The sequence below is a fragment of the Lolium rigidum genome, chromosome 1, assembly GCF_022539505.1.
Source record: "Lolium rigidum isolate FL_2022 chromosome 1, APGP_CSIRO_Lrig_0.1, whole genome shotgun sequence".
In the NCBI taxonomy this organism is placed as follows: Eukaryota; Viridiplantae; Streptophyta; class Magnoliopsida; order Poales; family Poaceae; genus Lolium; species Lolium rigidum.
The window spans coordinates 6,487,729-6,508,891 of NC_061508.1; the positions used below are offsets into that span (position 1 = coordinate 6,487,729).

General features: G+C 45.2%; 1 protein-coding gene and 1 pseudogene across 2 annotated transcripts; both read left to right on the plus strand.

Moving 5' to 3' along the window:
- Window positions 1-377: 377 nt before the first annotated feature.
- Window positions 378-11,042, plus strand: LOC124684853 (annotated as a pseudogene).
- Window positions 11,043-15,272: 4,230 nt separating this feature from the next.
- On the plus strand, window positions 15,273-20,502 carry LOC124684854 (U-box domain-containing protein 70-like). 2 transcript variants are annotated; one of them, XM_047219106.1, is made up of 10 exons: window positions 15,273-15,568; window positions 15,643-15,931; window positions 16,725-16,810; window positions 17,506-17,729; window positions 17,800-17,866; window positions 18,201-18,320; window positions 18,475-18,960; window positions 19,129-19,645; window positions 19,676-19,890; window positions 20,031-20,502. In XM_047219106.1, exons 1-10 carry the CDS (start codon window positions 15,389-15,391, stop codon window positions 20,226-20,228), a joined length of 2,382 nt encoding a protein of 793 aa, XP_047075062.1. In that variant the 5' UTR covers window positions 15,273-15,388; the 3' UTR covers window positions 20,229-20,502. The 2 variants fall into 2 exon arrangements, with proteins under 2 accessions (XP_047075062.1, XP_047075061.1); XM_047219105.1 differs by having other exon boundaries at window positions 19,129-19,890.
- The last annotated feature ends 661 nt before the right edge of the window (window positions 20,503-21,163 follow it).

A 21,163-nucleotide genomic window follows, 5' to 3' on the forward strand; every position in this document is an offset into this window, starting at 1 on the left:
GCGCCACACTGCCATGTGTGGCGCCCATGAGAGGGGCGCCACACAAAAGGGTTAGATGGGTGAAATAGTTTGCCCGGAAGGTCAGTCTGTGCTATAGTTGCAATAAAGGGTTATTTTTGTGTAAATCGCCGACCACGGCCCGTGTCCGCGGAGATGTATTCGTGACCTATATTTAGACCTCACACGCCATTTCCAGTCTCATCCCCCGTCCTCCCTGCTAGCTCGACGTCACTCATAGCTCGGCGCCTCGCGCTAGCTGCCCAAGCCCGTATAAAATACAGCGATAGAGCCAGCATCTGTGCTGCGCGCACTTTCTTGAGTGGTGCGGGACCGAGGAGGTGAGCTTGGGCTGTGCCGTCGTGGTCTCGTGGAGAGAGATGGGGTCGTTGTTGAAGGATGCGTCGGCGGCGTCGGGGGAGGGCAGCTCGAGGGTGGTGCTGGCGGTGAACGGCGTCCGGCGCGAGGCCGCCGGCGTCCACCCATCCATGACGCTGCTCGAGTTCCTCCGCACCAAGACGCCCGTCAGGGGACCCAAGCTCGGCTGCGGCGAAGGTACGTCAGCACTCGGCACCTGCGACCACCCCACTCCGTCGATGATCTTCGTTTCACCCCAGTTTCAGTTCGTTCCGGTGAGAATCTTTTGCTGAGTAGACTAGCCGCCGATCGAGGCGGCTAGCTGGAACGAACAGACGAGAGTCCAGCGGGCCATGTGATGTGAGTTGCTCTCCTTTGGATTCTTCGATCCGATCTTCTCTAGTGCGCGGTCTTCGATGGAGCTAGCTTCCTTCACAAGCGACGACGTGTATTTTTCTCCATCCCATACGTACGTACCTAGTAACATGCATGGGAATTTACAGTACTCCCTCCGTCCACAAATAAGTGTATTTCTAGCTTTTGCTTAAGTCAAACATTTTAAGTTTTGACCAACCATGAAAAAAAAAGTAGCAAAATATATAATGAGATTTTGGTATAATTTGAAACTACATTTCAAAACGAATCTCGGGATACTAAATTAGTGTCATAAATGCTACTACTTTTTTCCTTTATATTTGGTCAAAGTTTAAAGAGTTTGACTAAACATAAAAGAGGTAATTGCATGGCTCATACATAAACTTGCACTTTAGGTGCATTTTCATACAAAAAGTTGCAAAGTGTGCTGGCGCGGTACATGAACTTGCACTTCACGTGCAAATTCATACAAAACGCTCTCACACCAACATTTGACGCTGCCACGCTGGATCAGAGATTAGCAGAAAGAACCCGATTATTTCTCTTTATTCTGCGTAGCATACTGCGCAGTTGCGTTGCCTTGCTCTTTTTTCCTTCTAATGACGAGGGCTGGGAGCCTGGGAGCACAGGAGGCATGGAACGCGCAGCCCCTGCTGCTCTTGGAGATGTAGCACCGCTAGCTGCACGAGGGAGCAGTCGATGGCGTCGAGGCCGTGCGGGTCCTGCAGGAAGAACACCTCCGGCACAGGTAGCGTACGCACTGCGTTTCATGGCGCACTCTGGCCGGGCAGAGGCGGCAGGGTGGGCGTGCGGGCTTGTCCTACGTAGTGGACGCTCTACGGTGAAGTCGTCAACTACATTGCGGTGGACGCACGTGCGCCTTGAAGACTCGCCGGCACGACATCATCCACCGGTGGCGCATATGCGCGCTTCTTTGCAGGGAGGCAGACCTTCGCCACCACCGGCCGTATGGGCGCTTCTTCGCCGGGGGACAAAAGGGGATAGGCGCCACCTCCGGCTGCGGCCGGAAGGCGCGCTTCGTCGCTGGCAGCGACATGCACGGCGCCGATCAGAGGTTGCAGCTGACGAGCTTAACCATTTTGACGGGCTGATCACGGATGGTGCAGCCACCGCTCGCCGCGGCCTCCCCGGCGGTCTCCATGAACGGTGTACGACGAGGTGGGCAGATTCGAAATTGGATGTGATTTGGTCGAGCGGTGTAGGGCGAGGTGGGCATATTCGAAGATTTTGGAAATTGCTCTTCTAATTTACGGCTGGGTTTTTTTTGCGCAAGGGAGGGGTTTTCTGTAAAAATGTTCACAAGCTGGGCCCTCTTTTTTTCCAGCGTGGCAATGCCAAGTGTCAGTCTCAGAACGTTTTTGTATGAATTTGCACGCGAAATACAAGTTTGTGTACCACGGTACAACACTCTGCAAGTTTTTGTATGAAAATGCACCTCAAGTACAAATTTATGTATGAGTGGTGCAATTATCTCAACACAAAACTTAGATGTACACTTATTTACGGATGGAGGGACTAATTATTAGTAGTGGCCACAAGAATTACCATCCTGTATGCGTACGTCGTGCACCAATGTAGGCAGATCAGGCAACAGCGCCGATTCTAGGACTACTATTCCCGTTTTTCGCAAGAGCATTCCTTCACGACTACTACATCTGTTTAAAATGTAAGCCTTTCTAAAAAAATACTTATAATTCAGAACGGAGGTAATATCCTACGTGAGCATGTGGCATCTTTTTTGTCCTCTTCCTTGAGCGATATCATAGGGCCGGCCATTATCCGTGTGAGCACGCGACAATGCCACCTTCTGAAGGAGTAGTACCTTTCATTTGTTTAGCTTATCCAAATATTTAATTAACAGAATCGTGAGCTGGGGGATTAGCAATTAATACTTTATAGTACACTTCAATGATGCACACACAAATTAAAGGATATGCGTTGTTTGTTTATTTTTTCATAGTGGAGCAGGCATGCAATGAGATCAACAATCCAGATTTGTTCAAGATAAAAAAAAAACTGTTAGTATGCATCCAAGCCAAACAGTCATCCCACATTACTGGACTTTTCACTCTCCGACTTGCACTTGTTTATTCCTTTATGCAACTGAGAATATACTATAATCTTAGAAACTTTGGCACGTGTATTAATTTGGTAGATGACGATATTGTCCTCATTAGCGAAATGTTTGCCGAGGAGTCAGGACCGAACTTGCCCAATATCAATCTAAGACAACAAAAAACCGAGCTTAGGATACACATAGCACAACTTATTAAAAAATCATAATCTTTACTTTTACGTTCAAAAAACTTCTGATAGAATATGGAAAACTTCTCAATGCTTGATCGAGAAGACTAGAGGATCAACTGTATGACTGCCGGAGTAAACTTGTCCCCACCCTTTCAAAATGAGCATGGTAGCAGTGGACTCTGAAGGAGGTCTCTCTTGTGGTGTTGGGGTCCTTTATATACCTCCCAAGAGTTCCTAAAAAACCCCGCTTGGCCAAAGTATGGGCAGAATTTTACAGTTTGCCCTTTCTTTACCTATCGTATTGGCTAGATTTGAGCCTACTTCACCATTTACCATGGTTCCCAATCCCAATTCACAAGTACCTATGCCCATTACAATCAATAATTATCTGCCTATTTATAACAAACTTTGTACAGTACTCTTTTTTGCCAGTAAATGTAATGTATGTCATTATCTAACACACTATATTATAACACCAACAATGTTGCTAAACATTAAGATACAATGCCTGTTATAAATTCCATTATTCATCACAATGTATTTTTTTCATATGCTAGATTGAAAGTATATTTTCATACCATTTTTTATTTTTAAAATTCTGATAGTGTCATTCTAGGAAAAAAAAACTCCAAGATGAGTTTAGGATATAGTATGTAAGTAAGAAAAACGACGGTACATAATATATATCAGTTTTCCGTATCGCGCAATTCCATCATATGCTAGCTTGCGCCACTTAATGCATCATGATGCGTTTAAAGATATTTATGTGTGTTAATATTTATTCTCACATACCTAAATAGCATGCCAGTGTGTTCCACAAAATGTGTAAATAGTATCCTCATAAGTACAACAAATATCATACATGCCGACTCTATAGTCACCCGTGTTAAATTGTTTTGTTTTCTCCTCATTCTTTTTGTCCTGGTTCTAGGCTAGCTAGCTCTATGGTTTGTCCGTATCATCGCATACACATCGCAACAGAAGATCTCGGTATCAACTATCTGAATTTTTGTGAACTCGACATCAGACACGATCATAGTGATCACCGGATTCAATTCCACCTTCGTCGGACAAATTCCTTACAAGTTGTAGTTTTGAATATTTCCGAAGTTTTTAAAACACGATTTGTTCCAACATACAAGTTCACACATATACCTTTCAGTTGTACTCATCCAAATGGTTTTATTATATGTGATTAACTTATAATTAAGTAATTGGTGAGCTGGAGGATTAGTACTTGTACTTTACAATTCAGTCAGGCATGATGACATGATGGAGTGAAAAGGATATGCGCTGTTGGTATAATATTTCTCATAGTCGAGTAGGCCTGCAATGAGATCAACAATCCAGATTTGTTCAAGATATAAAAAATAGTAGTAGGTATGCAGGGGGGCTCATAGGAGCATTTGCTCCCATTGTGTGAATCAACATTTCGAAGTGTCAAAAAATTCTAAACTAAAATTTTTCATGTACATCTACACATTTTATGTTCGTACACAAGTTTTCAAAAAAAAAAATATATAAATTTGTTGCTCCAGTAAAAAAGACAAATTTTGATGCTATAACACGACTACGTACAGGACATTTTTTTATCTTTTTTGTACACGCCACATAAAATGTTGTTTCTCCATGAAAACTTGTGCACTAACATAGAATATCACGATGTACAACAAAAAAATTATGTCAGAATTTTTTGATATTTTTAAAATTGTTTTTTAATTATTTTGTATAATAGGAGCATTTGCTCCTATGAGCCAATCACCCATCCCACGTTATTTGGACCTTTCACTCTCCGATTTGCACTTGTTTACTCTTCCTGTTAGGTGGTGAGGTCCCATGTGCAACATACAATATAACCTTATAAAGTTATGCTTTTTTGGCACATGCATCGGTTTGCCACATCGAGATATTGTAATCACTAGCAAACTTGGGCCCATATCTTATCAGGAGAATCACTCGTTTTGAGCTTGAACTTATCCAAAAAAAATCTAATTTCTAATATACTCCCTCCACTGGAATACGTGGCGTGTAAGTTTAGTTAAAAATTTACACTTCATGCCATCAAAAAGAAATTATACTGTCAAAATTTGACCAAATATTGGAATTATCTACATTTCTTTCTATATTTGGTCAAACTTAATAAGTTTTGACTTCTGACTAAAATTTACACACCATGTATTTCGGGACGAGGGGAGTAAGATACAGTGGAAGAAAACCTTGAAAAAAATGTTTTGAAGACTTTTTGGTTTATGAAATTAGGAACCACTACACGTGCATAGTATGATCTGACAAATATAATTACCTTACATTTTGATTTTCTTTAACATAAATCATAAGCCATTGACAAATAATTTTAGTAGCTTAGATAAAAAAATGTCATGTCTACTCAATTTTTTAATTACTAAAATGGTAATAGTGTGCACGTTTCGGTCAACATAAGTGAAATGTGAAAAAATAGGGCCCTATTGATGTTTTTACATTTCAATATTGTTGATATGGTTAAAAAAAACTATGAAATCATACTATTATATTCAAAAATACATGTTTTCTTACAAATTAAATATCACACCAAACAAATCATTTAAATGTGACAACAAAAATTTAATGTTCACAAATATAAATAATTTTGGGATAAATTATTTTTTGATTCTCAGGGAGACAAAGTAGATATCCCAAAATTGTGGAGCCTAGTTAGTGTTGCCAAACCAAATCTCCTCCCAAAACTTTACTTCTATATCGTTACCATGAGGCTATGAAATATATGACAACCAGAGCTGCATTTTGGGATAATTATGAGGCTACGAAATATAGGAGGGGGATTAAAGGAGGCGTAACATTTCTCCACAAACTTTGGATTAATAAATGTGAAATTGAATTAAATATTCTGAATGAATTAGATCGTAAGTATCCAAACTAAACCATGATTTTATATCGTTACAAAAATGTTGATTTGCAATTTGCCAATTTTGGGGAAAATGTTCTAGTTATTGTTCACAATAGGTAGAGAGAATCAACATGTGTTGGATGGTTAGAGGGGAGTGTGGCACCCTAGCCCACCAGAGTTCAAATTCCAGATTTGTCAGTTTGATGTCTCATTAAAAGGCCTAATTCATAAGGGTAGGATGTACGCAGACAGCGTCAGCAATACTCCCTCTGTCTATATAAAAAAATATCTTAGATTTATTAAAATTTTGATGTATATCTATTAATACGGATGGAGAAAGTATGATACTAACGACCTGTGGTGTTTCTGATTTACGATGTCACGTTGCTGCGTGCAGGTGGATGCGGCGCATGCGTGGTCCTGATCTCGAAGTACGACCCGGCCACCGATGAGGTGACCGAGTTCTCGGCGAGCTCCTGCCTGACGCTCGTCGGCAGCCTGAACCACTGCTCGGTGACCACCAGCGAGGGCATAGGCAACACCCGCGATGGCTACCACCCGGTGCAGCAGCGCCTCGCCGGCTTCCACGCCTCCCAGTGCGGCTTCTGCACCCCGGCATGTGCATGTCCATCTTCTCCGCGCTCGTCAAGGCCGACAAGCCTGGCGCCACCGGCGATGCAGCCCCGGCGCCGACTGGATTTTCCAAGCTCACCTGCTCCGAGGCCGAGCACGCCGTCTCCGGCAACCTCTGCCGCTGCACCGGCTACCGACCCATAGTTGACACCTGCAAGAGCTTCGCCGCCGACGTCGACCTCGAGGACCTCGGCCTCAACTCCTTCTGGAAGAAAGGCGCCGACCGCGCCGACGTCGACAAGCTGCCGACATACTCCGCCGGTGCCGTTTGCACATTCCCCGAGTTCCTCAAGGCCGAGATCAAGGCGTCCCTAGAGCACCAAACGAACCGTGTTCCGGCGGTGATCGCCAGCGACGATGGCTGGTACCATCCCAAGAGTATCCAGGAGCTCCACAGCCTCTTCGACGCCAACTGGTTCGATGAAACTTCAGTCAAGATCGTGGCGTCGAACACCGGCGCAGGAGTGTACAAGGAACAAGACCTCTACGAGAAGTACATCGACATCAAAGGGATCCCAGAGCTCTCGGTCATTGACAGGAGCAACAAGGGGGTGGAGATCGGTGCCGCCGTTTCCATCGCCAAAGCCATCGAAGTCTTCTCTGACGGCACTCCGGTGTTCAAAAAGATCGCCGGTCACCTCAGCAAGGTGGCCTCGCCGTTCGTCCGGAACACGGCTACCATCGGCGGCAACCTGATCATGGCGCAGCGGCTGTGGTTCGCGTCGGATATCGCCACCGTTCTCCTCGCCGCCGGTACGACAGTCACCATCCAGACGGCCTCCAAAATGCTCTGCCTGACGCTGGAGGAGTTCCTGGAGCAGCCTCCCTGCAATGCCAAGACCATACTACTCAGCATATTTGTCCCAGACTGGGATTCAGACAGTGTCATCTTCGAGACCTCCCGAGCAGCTCCGAGACCGTTCGGCAATGCTGTCTCCTATGTCAATTCTGCATTCATGGCAAGGACTTCAGGTGATGACCTCATCGAGGAAATTTGCCTCGCATTTGGCGCTTTTGGCGTCGATCACGCGATCCGGGTTCGGAAGGTTGAGGATTTCCTGAAGGGGAAATCAGTGAGTGCGCCTGTTATACTTGAAGCAGTTCAGTTGCTCAAAGATGTTATCACACCGTCAGAAGATACCACACACCCTGAGTACAGAGTCAGCTTGGCTGTCAGTTTCTTGTTCAGTTTCCTTTCTTCACTAGGCAAGGACCTGGTTGAACCGACAAAGGATATTATCCCGAATGGTTCAGGTGTTAATGAGATCATGAATGGTAGCGCCGAGTCCTTGACCGAAAAGCATGCTGAGGTTGCAAGCGATGACTTGCCGATTCGCTCTAGGCAAGAACTTGTTTTCACTGACGAATACAAACCTGTCGGCAAACCAATCACGAAAGCCGGAGCAGAGCTACAGGCTTCGGGTATAATCCTAGACCTTAATTTCCAAGTGTTTACTTCAATTACTTTGCACTCTATCTCTTCAATTGCATGTGTTAGTATTTCTTGACAGTGTTTCTCAACCTTATAACTTAATGGCCTGGCGCTTGACTATGGATTTCCATAGCCTCAACTTCTGAGCATTGTCTTATGGTAATATTTTTCTTCAACATAGCTCGAAACAATATCATTTCATTGTTCTCTTTCGAAGGACCCAGATCATTTCGTAGTTCATTTTGTTGATCTCTAGTACACTAGTTCAGCCAACGCTGAATAATCTGATATGCTTAATCTCTGAATATATTTTTTCCACTTTTTTGTTGGCACCTTTAGCTAACATGCAATTAACAATATTTATGGTTCTTGTCCAGGTGAGGCTGTGTATGTTGATGACATCCCTGCTCCCAAGGATTGCCTCTATGGAGCATTTATCTACAGCACACACCCTCATGCTCATATAAAGGGTGTCGACTTCAAATCATCTTTGGCTGCACAAAAGGTCATCACGGTTATCTCCGCAAAGGATATTCCTGCCGGTGGAAAGAATGTTGGATCCAGATTCCCGATGACCGGAGAAGAAGCGCTTTTCAGTGATCCGGTTTCTGAATTTGCTGGTCAAAATATTGGCGTTGTGGTACTTACTTCTTAACAACCTGAACCCGATTTCAGAAACATGCACCTGGTTGTTTTGATGAATTATTTGAGCTTACAGTATAATTATGTTTCTTTGCTTTTGTTGAGATTGCTGAAACACAGAAGTACGCCTATATGGCGGTGAAGCAATCCGTGATAGAGTACAGCACCGAGAATCTTGAGCCGCCAATTCTGACAATAGAGGATGCCATCCAACATAACAGCTACTTTCATCTCCCCCCTTTCTTGGCTCCTCGGCCAGTTGGAGACTTAGACAAAGGCATGTCTGAAGCTGATCAGATCTTGACAGGAGAGGTACACACTTCATTCCAGGATGCTAAAGTTAGCTTCTCACAAGCCCCAAAATATATAGTCACACATATTATCTTCTCTGTTAATTTCAAACAGGTGAAACTCGAGTCCCAGTACTACTTCTATTTGGAGACGCAGACCGCCTTGGCCATCCCGGATGAAGATAACTGTATCACCGTCTACGCCTCGACGCAGATACCCGAAATCACTCAGAATGTCGTCGCGGACCTCCTCGGCCTTCCGTACCACAATGTTCGTGTCATCACGAGACGAGTTGGCGGCGGCTTCGGTGGGAAGGGATTGAAGGGATGCCATGTAAGTTCCCCAAAAACCTGCACAATTTTTTTTCAGTTGGTAGGAGTACAATAATCTTCTGATCATGGAAGAATTTTTTGTGTTCTCCAGGTGGCATGTGCGTGTGCACTTGCAGCCTACAAGCTGCGGCGCCCTGTCCGGATGTACCTTGACCGCAAGACAGACATGATAATGGCCGGAGGGCGGCACCCCATGAAGGTGAAGTACAACGTCGGGTTCAAGTCGGACGGCACGCTGACAGCCCTGCACATGGACCTCGGGATCAATGCCGGGATATCACCAGACGTGAGCCCGCTGCTACCGGCGGCCATCGTCGGCGCCCTCAAGAAGTACAACTGGGGCGCTCTGGCCTTCGACGTCAAGGTGTGCAAGACGAACGTGTCATCCAAGTCGTCGGTGCGGGCGCCCGGCGACGTGCAGGGCTCCTTCATCGCGGAGGCCATCATCGAGCACGTCGCGTCCACGCTCGCCGCCGACACCAACGCCGTCCGGAGGAAGAACCTTCACGGCATCGAGAGCCTCACGACGTTCTACGGTGATGCCGCGGGGGATGCCGCCACGTACAGCCTCGTTGACATGTTCGACAGGCTTGCCGCGTCTCCGGAGTACCGGAGCAGAGCGGCGACGGTGGAGCGGTTCAACGGTAGCAGCAGGTGGAAGAAGCGCGGGATCTCGTGCGTGCCGATCACGTACGAGGTGAGACTCCGCCCGGCGCCCGGGAAGGTGTCGATCCTGAACGACGGGTCCATCGTCGTCGAGGTCGGCGGCGTGGAGATCGGGCAGGGGCTGTACACCAAGGTGAAGCAGATGGCCGCGTTCGGGCTGGCGGAGCTGGTCCCCGACGCCGACGGGCTCCTCGACAAGGTGCGCGTGATCCAGGCCGACTCGCTGAGCCTGGTCCAGGGCGGCTTCACCGGCGGGAGCACCACCTCCGAGGTCAGCTGCGAGGCGGTCCGGCAGTCGTGCGCCACGCTCGTCGAGCGGCTCAAGCCCATCAAGGAGAGCATGGAGGAGGGCAAATCCGGTGCGGCGGCGCCGTGGAGCGCCCTGATCGCCCAGGCGTCGATGACGAGCGTGAACCTGTCGGCGCACGCCTACTGGACGCCCGACCCAGCCTTCCTAAAATACATCAACTACGGCGCCGGCGTCAGCGAGGTGGAGATCGACGTGCTGACGGGAGCGACGACGATCCTGAGGAGCGACCTCCTGTACGACTGCGGGCAGAGCCTGAACCCAGCGGTGGACCTCGGCCAGGTGAGCTCGCGCGCCGCCGGCCGATCGAGATGCATGGAGATCAATGGTTGCGAAATCTGATGTTAACTGAGTTTTTGTCAAAAACCCAGGTGGAAGGCTCGTTCGTGCAAGGCGTGGGGTTCTTCACGAACGAGGAGTACGCGACGAACGCGGACGGGCTGGTGATCAACGACGGCACGTGGACGTACAAGATCCCGACGGTGGACACCATCCCGAAGCAGCTCAACGTGGAGCTCATCAACAGCGCGCGCGACCAGAAGCGGGTGCTCTCCTCAAAGGCCTCCGGCGAGCCGCCGCTGCTGCTGGCGGCGTCGGTGCACTGCGCCATGCGGGAGGCCATCCGGGCGGCCAGGACCGAGTTCTCGGCCGAGTCGCCGCTCACGTTCCAGATGGACGTGCCGGCCACCATGGCCGATGTCAAGGAGCTCTGCGGCCTTGACATCGTCGAGAGGCACCTCCAGAGCCTCTCCGCCGCCGCCGCCAAGGCGTGATGCTGTTTGTCAGTTGTGTTGACATGGTGGTACGTGCCTACTGTAACGAGTCAAGCCATGGTTTGGGACAGTGGCCGGTGTGCTTGTATATTATATTGCCAATTCCATTTTAGTTCTATTCTTTTTTCTTAATGTTAATAAAAAAATAAGAAAATTCTTGTTTTTTCTTTCTAAAAACCAATATCGGCCAGAGACATTCTGATAGAATTTCTCTTTAGCGGGCATTTCCCTATAAGACTTGTTATAATAAAACAAGCAGGTTATATATAAAAAAACGTTTTTTTATCGATTGTCAATTATTTATCAAGAAAGCAAAAAGGGTTCTCATCAAATCCAACATAAAATTGGAAAGAACCATAAAGTAAGTAGATCTGATCCTTGAATAATGCCTCTATCCGCTATTCTGATATATAAGTTCGATGTGGATCAAATTGTATAAGCGATTTTTTTTATTTCCTTAGACTTATACCACAGTGTATAGACGAGAGACATAATAAAGCTATCGACCTGTATCAATTGCAAGCCTTGGATTCTCATCTGATGGATGGCGTGCGCGTACTGCATTCCATCTCCAGGCCGGCGGGGTGAATGTGAGGCTCATAATCAACAATCTCCAAGTCAAGTTTCAGTAAGAAGAAACAAAAATGTATAGCTCCTGTTACAAATAAATCACTGCTAGTAAAAATTTCTCCGAAAAACATCACTACTGGTAGAAATGTTGTACAAACTCAATGGTTGAAAGCTGGGCTGAAAGAGACTAAGATTCAGATTTCGAGTCACCTACAACCTATATCTACGGACGGTGGATAGAGTTAGTGACTGCGATTCAGAGAGTGCGGCTGGCTCATTCACCGTTCATTCAAGACGTCCGTTTTCCACTCGACCTTAGTGATGTTATAAACGCGATAAGAAAATAATGATAATGAAAAGAAAATTGCAGCGGAGACACAAGATTTAACGTGAAAAACCCCTCCAACCCAGAGGAGAAAACCACGGGCGTTAACCAACAAATACTTCACTATATTGAGAAGTGTTTACAAATGCTGTGGGTTATCTTCTAATCTAATAAACCCTAACCGGCGGCTTACAAGAGGTATATAGACGGTGGAATCGATCCGTACCGGAGGGGGGCTGCCGCCTCCCCGCACCCCCTTTCATAGGCGTCCATGTAGGGCACGATGTATGTGCTAACTTCAGACTCCGCTGCGCTTCGGCCAAACCCTACCCGGCGACGGGCCTCGCTCCGCTCGTCAGAAGTTAGCCTCTCTTTTAATATGAATTTGGATTATAACATAATAAACTCCACCTTGAGATAAATTTAATCTTATAGCATGAACTTCAACAATCTTATAGAACAAGAAAGAAAACACCTTCAAGCGCCAACAACCACTTAGGCTAACACATAGCAAAGCTTAATCGTGGCAACATGAACTGACTTTGTCATTATATCGGTAGGATTATCATTAATACTTATCTTGCATACCTTCAGTTTACCTTGAGCAACAATGTCGCGTACTTGACATCAATGTGATTTATCCTCTCATGGAACATTTGATCTTTAGTAAGGTGTGTGACACTTTGACGGTCTCAAAACAAGTTAATGCACGAATCATCTCCACAAAGCTCAGAATACAAACCTTTCAACCAAACAGACTCTTTGCAAACTTCAACAATAGCCATAACCTGTGAGGAACCTTCTCTTATCCAAGTCGGCAGCAACAACTAGTGAACAGGTTGTAACGTTGCCTTCCAACTCACAATACATCCACCAACAGTGAACACATAACCTGTTAGGAACCTTCTCTTATCCAAATCGGCAACAAAATCTGAATCCACATAGCCTGCGACTCATAACTGCAAGTGACATGTACGTGCAACTAATTTTGAAATAAGAGTATTGATCCCATAAAGAGCCTATTGGCTATATATATGGTCAAGTATTTGTTTTCTTGTTACAACTTGCTTAAGGATGTACAAAGGTGCACTTAATTCCAAGTAAATATGAAAAAGATTTGATTGAGTGTTTTGAACAGTAAAAGTAAAAGTGCTAAAAGTAATTAATGAAAAGGAGAATAACATGTTGTAAGGGTAATAAAACTGAACTGGGCTAAAGGGTTCTCGGGGAATCTTGGATTCACCTCTAGTGTTTGGAGTGTTAGATATTACGATGTTCTATCCATTCTTTTATGCATGTGTATGGGAGAAGCTCGACATAGCGCGGTTGCAGACCAACCATCTGTTCAACCGTCCTCTTAAAACCACAGTAATGTAAAAGGCAAATCACCTCAGTACATTACTGTTAAGGGTTCCGCTAGGATCCCATAGCTATGGATGAAAGAGCTATGAGTCTCCTCTAATCCCCCATGGTGTCACTTGATGCCTCCACTCTACCACGTGTCCAAGGTTAATCCCCTCCCTTGTTCTTAGAGGCATATATCGCATGGTCAACTTCATACAATATCAAGAGAGACTATTAATACAAAATGATAAAGGAATGAATAAAATATCTTTATTTCAATTGTAATCCATAAATAGGGTTTCACCATATCCTCAATAACAAAGGAATCTTCTCACACATATAGGTAGGAGATATCATCATGGTAATAAAATGGATCACACCTATGGTAAATTAATTCTTTTTCAGATCTACACCAAAGTATAAGAAATACAACAAGATGGGAATGATTGGTGATGATGGTGGTGGTGGTGGTGGTGGTGTAGCTAATGGTGATAGAGATGATGACCAAAGCCCTTCTACTAGTTTCCCCTCCATATCCCTTCGGGAGGTGAGGTTTCTGCATTTTCTGGTGTCTATGAGTGTCATATCTCTATTCTATTTGCATGGGGTGAAACTATTTGAAGAGACGAAGGCGGTGGAGGGTCGTATGACCGCACCGCACAGACGTAATCTGCCCGTACCAATGGTCACCAAACTCTCTGATTGCTTCGTTTTGACAGTTTTCTCACTAAGGTTCTCCTGCGTGCTAAGGTAGATATATTTATTGTTTTAAATGGCATTCAATCAACATTTTTGTATCGATACAAAAATGTATGTTCCATTTATCATGTATTCATGTCCATTATGTCCTTCCATTCGAGGATCCTGTTGAAACTAACATAAAAATGTGCGTGCGCACGGTAAAATACCAAAGTCCTACCAGTACTAATATGAAAAAAAACATTTAGTAAATATGCTTCAAAAATGCACTCATCAACGACTTGCACATGCTCAGCGTTCCACCGGTGTTCTAGGCCGGCTTGAGGGAGTGGATAAGATCCCTCTGCCGCGTAGCGTGACCATCTTTGCCTATCACTGGTGCGACGAATTGGTACAGGTCACTTATCACGACGAGCGGATGGTGTTGGGGAGAAACTGGCCGGTGGTCATCTACAAGTATGACCTAGAGCACGTCGATGTGCTGGAGTTCATGATCAAGGCATTCGACCTAAAGATGAACATATACAAGCACAATAGCTCCAACGCCAAAACCTACGTCTGCCCCAACCATAGCTAGTTGGCGGCCTCCCTATATATGTGTCTGTATGTGTTTGTCTATCTATATCTGTAGTAGAAGTAGTAAGCGTGAGAAAATGATGAACATACGTGTTGATGTATAACCTAGTAGTTTTAGAGGCTTCCGAAGCCTCGGGTAGCTTTTGATCAGTGGTGTTCGTCTGAAGCCCTGATTTGTGAACTTAAGTGTATACGAAACATGCTTACTTATCTCATGGTCCTTCCCAAATTCAATGTGTTCTATATGTTATGTATGATCATAACTGTTAGAGGGTAATATCACCAAGTTTAAAGCGGCAACCATAAACCAATAAGCCAGTTATACCACATAACCAAACAACATTTTCCCCCTGTAGCTACCAAATTTGTAACTGGTGCAGCCTATCAAACACTAGGCCGAGACTGCACCGAAATATAATATTGAAAACCAAAGTAAGTGTGCAAACATATCCAACGTCGGTTTCTACTGATGCAACAGTTGGCGAGCCATTTTTTTAAAAAAACCATGGAAGTAACCAAACATGCGCTTCATTGAGCAGATGTGCTGCATAGCTACAAATATTTCCTCCATCCCACCAAATGTGTCTAAATTTTATTTAAATTAGATATATCCAGACACCAAACAGTACATAGATATAACCAAATTTTAACAAACCTCCAGCATGTTTCGTCGAACAAAAGAAGTACACTGTACTGCTTTCACCCCGCTGACGTGGCGTCCAGTCAGCTCCAACGACAGGACCCAACGACAAGTCAGAGAGACTCTGCCCCCGCCGCCGCTGCACAAGACTTTCGCCGAGTCTCCTCCCACTGCCCCACCGGCGTAACCGCCGGCGACCAAATGCATTTGCAGTTCCCAAGTAGCGCCGCCCGGTAGCGCCTTCAACGGAGAGGGGCTCGCACACCTGATACCGCCGATGGAGGCGGAGGACGAGCGGGCGGCGGAGGCGCAGCGGGAGAAGGATGCCGGCAACGACGCCTACCGCAAGCTCTTCCTCGAGACGGCCGTGCTCCACTACACCCGCGGCGCCGCCCTCGACCCCCGCGACATCTCCTTCCTCACCAACCGCGCCGCCGCCTACCTCCTCATGTCCAAGGTCTGCCAGCTTCTCCGATCCCTCCCCAAACCCTCGCTTTCACCCCTTGATAGCACCTTGGTTCTCCATTTCAGTACAAGGAGTGCGTGAGGGACTGCGACGACGCGGTGGAGAGAGGCAGGGAGCTCCGCGCCGACAACCGGCTGCTCGCGCGGGCCCTGTCGCGGAAGGCGTCGGCGCTGCTCAAGCTCGCGGCCTGTGCCGGGGACTACGCGCCGGCGATCAGGGCGCTGCAGCAGTCGCTGGCCGAGCACTACAGCGAGGAGACGCGCGCCAAGCTGGACGAGGCTGAGAGCGCCAGGAAGGAGGTGGAGGAGCAGGAGCGGCTAGATCAGGAAGCTGCTGACCACCACCGCCACAAAGGTTTGGAATGCTTTCCTGATACTATTCTGATTACAGCGCTGTTGATTATGGCAATGTAGTATATATAACTGTGAGGTCGATTGCTGTGACCTGTTAATGGGTGTTCTTGGTGTGGCCTACATTCATCATTCACAAATCAGAAACATGTTTAGGGGGGATGGTCTCGTCTAATTTGTACTTATTCCCATCGACGTTTGATCTGTCTTCCTTAATACATCAAGAAGTTTCTCTGAAAGTATGCTCATTAAGTGTAGGTGCGTTAATGTTCTTGGGGATTTCAGACTTTTAACTTCATATGCAGATGTTGTTTACTTGGCGTGAGTGTGAGTATAATACTTAAGGCTTAGAACTTTTGCAAAAATGTTCCGACACAAATCGATGGACTGGAGCACTTGGTGTTCTGTTGTAAATAAATGACGATGAGTGGATACCCTGATCATAACTATGGATCTAACTAATTGTATGATTTGGGGAATGCAATGGGTTTGACCATAACCACCTCACCCCTTATGAGAACAAGAGATACAAAATGAGGAACGGTGTCATCGCCCCCCAAATTCACGCGCTCCTAATCCTCAAACCAATCACTCTAATTTTGCGGGTTTTATTTGTTTTGTTTTGGCGGGTCAAACCAAACACTCTATGGTATGTAATAACTAAATATGTGGACTGTGTTCCTAGGAATCCATGTTCTTTCTTCAAGGATGATATATCCAGAATTCCAGATCCCTACTAGCAGTATGTGCTATTGTGATGTAGAACTAATGCTTTTGAGTGTGCACAAATTTTGCAGGCAATGAATTCTTCCAGAAGAAAAAATACCAGGAAGCAGCAGATCACTATACTGAAGCTATTAAAAAGAATCCAAATGATCACAGAGTAAGGATCTGGTTTACGGTGATTAGACTTCATATAGCATATGAAGGCAAATTTATCTCATTGACTGAATTTATAGTTCCATTGGAACTAGAAGAGTCGCTGATTAAAAAGAAAACTTCATCATACATGATGCCATCTATGACAAGGACCTATCATGTGGACCTGGGGTTCTTGTGCAACCGGTGCACCGAATGGTAAAAATCCATGAAAATGTCTTTAAAAATTCTGAAAATAATTCTATGCATGGACACAACATACATGTAGCGTGTCATGAAGTTTTTGTTTTAGATTCAAGTTGCAGCTCGAGAAATAAAATAAAAGGCAAATCATGTTGGGGATGTAGTTAATTTAAACTCGGCTATGAATTGAGCCCTAACACAGCTGAATTGTTATTTTTGTTACTCGAATTTATTTTGTAATTTAAATTTGTGACATGTTAGATACATCCTACGCCAATGTACTCAAATATTTACAAAATTTATAAGAACATGTAGCAAGTGTTTTGGTCTTTTGGATATTGGGTGCACCATTTGCACGAAAACTCCGGGTGCACTGGATTCGTCCTCCATCTATGACCTAACTTTTTTTTACATTCTTTATTGTGATGCATACTCTGTAGGCCCCCTTCTTCCATTTCGGCACCCTTGATCCTTCTACTGTTTTTCTTTGGTGATATGCTATGGCTTATTATCCAGGTCTTTAGCAACAGAGCTCAATCACACATCTATCTACGAAATCTGTCTGACGGTCTAGAAGATGCAGAAAAATGTATTGAGCTGGATCCTACATTTCTGAAGGGCTACTTGCGTAAAGCAAACGCCCAATTTCTCATGGACAACTATGAGAGTGCTCTGGCAACTTATTTAGAGGGTTTGAAGTGTGACCCAAACAGTCTTGGTGCAATTGATGGCTTAAGAAGGTAGCTTTCCAGCATCATGCTAGCTTTCTTGACATTATAACAAGCATTGACATTTTTTTTGTTGTCCTAGATGTGCGGCTTGCATTAAGAGGTCTGATGGCGGTGATTTTGGGCCTGAGGATTTGAAAGAGATCTTGGTTGGTCTACTTGATTTCTTTTTAACAAGTTTCCATGATTACCTGCTTCTTTGTAATGCTTGCAAATACATGTCTTGGATGTGTGGTTCAGTGTGTAATCCTTGTGCAGCAGATGGCAGCAGGGAACACAGAACTGTACCTTGACCAGCAAGGGGCCTACATATGATTAATTCTAAGACATAGCTTTTAGTTACTACCTTAAAAAAACTGTATGCCATATACTAACCAGCTAAATGAAAACGTGCTAGTTGATAGTTAAACTGTACCGTTTGAAAAATCCAGATAATTTTATTACCCTAAATGACTAATTATTTGCTCTCAATGATCTCAACAGGGAGATCTTCGTTCAGACAATGATTTGCGTAACAAACTTAAAAAAAGCATGGAAGAAGCTGCAGTATTCGAGCAGGAAGCCTCTGATGAGCGCGTGAGGCGGATTGAATCTGAACGAATGGTAAATTCATATTATCATGTTAATCAGTTCATGCTGCAAAAAGTTATATTATCTAGGCTGGAGAGGTCTGGCTATTGATGTTACATTAAAGCATATCTGTCAAGTCGTCTATCACAGAATGTATGAAATGTCTTTCATACTTTGGTTTCTGCAGGCCAGGACATCAGAGGACTTGTATTTAAACCAGGTCCAACAGAGGAAAGAAACTGAGGAATTTCTTTCCAAAATACAAGAAGAGTTGCAACAACTTAAAGCACGGCAAAATGAGGTCATTGAGGAACTTCAGAAAGCCAATGAGCATAATGAGAATCTTCAACATCAGCTCTCAGAATCCAAAGACCATTACGACTGGCTTCTATCAGAACACGATCACTTGCTACACGAACGTAATCGTTCAGTCAGAGAAGTTGAAGAATTACGTCAGAGAAGAGGGCAGATTCTTTCAGTTTTGGTAACAGCAATGCACTGTGAGTTTTCACCATCTGAACTGGAGTGTGCAACAGAAAAATTCAGTAGTTTACGAAAGATTGGAGAAGGTGGGTTTGGCTGTGTTTACAAAGGTGTCCTCCGAAACATGACAGTTGCAATAAAGGTGCTGAGGCCTGATGGTTTGCAAGGACAATCACAGTTCGAACAAGAGGTAGTTTCACTTAACTCACTCTGAAGTTTAACTTCGTCATCGTCGTAGTGGATAAGGGAATGATTGTTGGCTCATTGCCATTTCAAAACTGAAACTTGAATAAAATTAGTGTTCTCAAAAAGACATTCACACTTACCTGTAATAGGTTCTTCTCGATTTCTGTTGCAGGTTACCATCCTCAGTAGAGTGAGACACCCCAACCTGGTAACTCTGCTAGGAGCTTGCTCAGAGTTGTCTACACTTGTCTACGAGTTCTTGCCAAATGGTAGCCTTGAAGATTTTCTTGTATGTGAGGGTAAGAGAGCAACTCTGACATGGCAGATTCGCGTCCGAATTATTGCCGAGATATGTTCAGCTCTGATCTTTCTGCATGAGAATAAACCTCACCCAGTTGTTCATGCGGATCTCAAGCCTTCCAACATTCTCCTTGATGTTAACTTAGTTAGTAAGCTTAGTGACTTTGGTATTTCTCGCCTGCTAATCCAGTCCAGTAACGACAACACCACCCTCTACCGCACCATGCATCCTTTGGGAACCCCTGCGTACATGGACCCTGAATTTCTTGCAACTGGGGAGATGACTCCTCGCTCCGACGTTTATTCTTTTGGGATCATAGTCTTGCGCCTCTTAACTGGAAAGCCTCCTGTTGGTGTAAAAAGGATTGTGGAAGATGCCATGATGCAAGGTAACCTGAACTCTGTAATTGATACCTCAGCTGGAGAGTGGCCTGCTGTGCACGTCCAGCAGTTAGCACACATGGCTCTAGGATGCACTGAGCCAAGCAGGAGGTGCCGTCCTGATCTTTCAGGCGAGCTGTGGAGAGCACTTGAATCCATGAGAGATGATGCAACGTCATCTTCGCCTTCATCTTCAAGATCAGTGCTAGATGAAAGCAGCATACCATCATACTTCATCTGCCCTATATCTCAGGTGAGTAGAAAGCTGAGTTGGATTAGTTGGATTATAAAGCAGAATGCTCCATTTGGTTTGTGATTGTTCGAAAATTCTCAGTTTTATATTAAAAGCTGAGTCTTCTATCTCGTGGCTAACTGTCTGTGCGAATTTTTCAGGATGTCATGAATGATCCTCACATTGCAGCGGACGGTTTCACCTATGAAGGCGATTTGATCCGGAGCTGGCTCAATACCGGCAGCGACACATCTCCAATGACCAACTTGCCGCTTGAACATGACGAGCTCATCCCCAATCTCGCCCTTCGCTCTGCCATTCAGGAATGGCATCAACAGCAAAACACAGTACCGCAATAATCCGTTCAATCTGCACGCTAATTCGCCCACTCGAAATCTTCCACCAGGCAGGTAGAAGAGCAATGGTCCATCAACTGTAAATTATTAACAAGTAGCTACCTAGTGTGACTGTATGACCTTGTATGTAATGTAAATGCAACTGTTTGGCAAAACCTTCATTAGGCGATGCTTGTGAAAAAATTATCTATGTCATGCATGGACTGGCTGACCATTAAAGTAATTTTTTTTTCACAATGCTATTAATGCACCTGGGAGCCGAATTGAGTTTCCGCTATACTTGTGAACTTCTGTATGTCTGACCAAGCTTGCAGCTACACAACAGTACAACACCTGTTGGTGCCATGAACTGGGGGCCAGACCATTGGAGTAACTGTGCAAAGCAAGCATCCATTGATTATGAAGTGAGGGCTCGGTCTCCATTGACAGCGGGGAACTCCCAAACGAAAATTCAGTAAGCTATCAGCTTAGAGCATATCCAGCCACGTCCCCCAAACAGCGCCGGATCGAGCGTTTGGGGACGTGTTTTCTTCGTGTCGTGTTTGGGCCTTTGGGGAAGTCACTTCCTAACTGCGTCCCCCAAACTTATTTTAACATTAAAGTACTCTTTTTTTTGCATTTTCATTTCAATTCAATAGAGAGGAGAAACATTCCACAAACTAATATATAATTATATATAATTGGGAACATGGTTTTACACAAAGTGATATATATTTGAGATGCTCTTAGCTCTTTTGAGGGAATCTCCAACGGGGCGATGCAAATGGACGCTGAGCGATCGTTTGCCTCCGCGCGATCGAAAAATGGACGCGGACGCTACGAGTGCTGCTCGTTCCTGGTGGACGTTTTGTCGGGCCTGCCTGGCAGCGACCCTGCCTCGATGCGTCTTCTCAGACGCGCCAGTCACTGGCACCGAGGCGTCGCTTCGGCAGTCTGCG

Bases quoted from the DNA above. Each gene is read 5' to 3' on its own strand.
- LOC124684854 (XM_047219105.1), top strand. From the start codon at position 15,389: ATGGAGGCGGAGGACGAGCGGGCGGCGGAGGCGCAGCGGGAGAAGGAT. The intron at 17,867-18,200 runs GTTGGTCTACTT...TGATCTCAACAG, and splicing joins AGGATTTGAAAGAGATCTTG to GGAGATCTTCGTTCAGACAA. The intron at 19,891-20,030 runs GTGAGTAGAAAG...CGAATTTTTCAG, and splicing joins TCATCTGCCCTATATCTCAG to GATGTCATGAATGATCCTCA.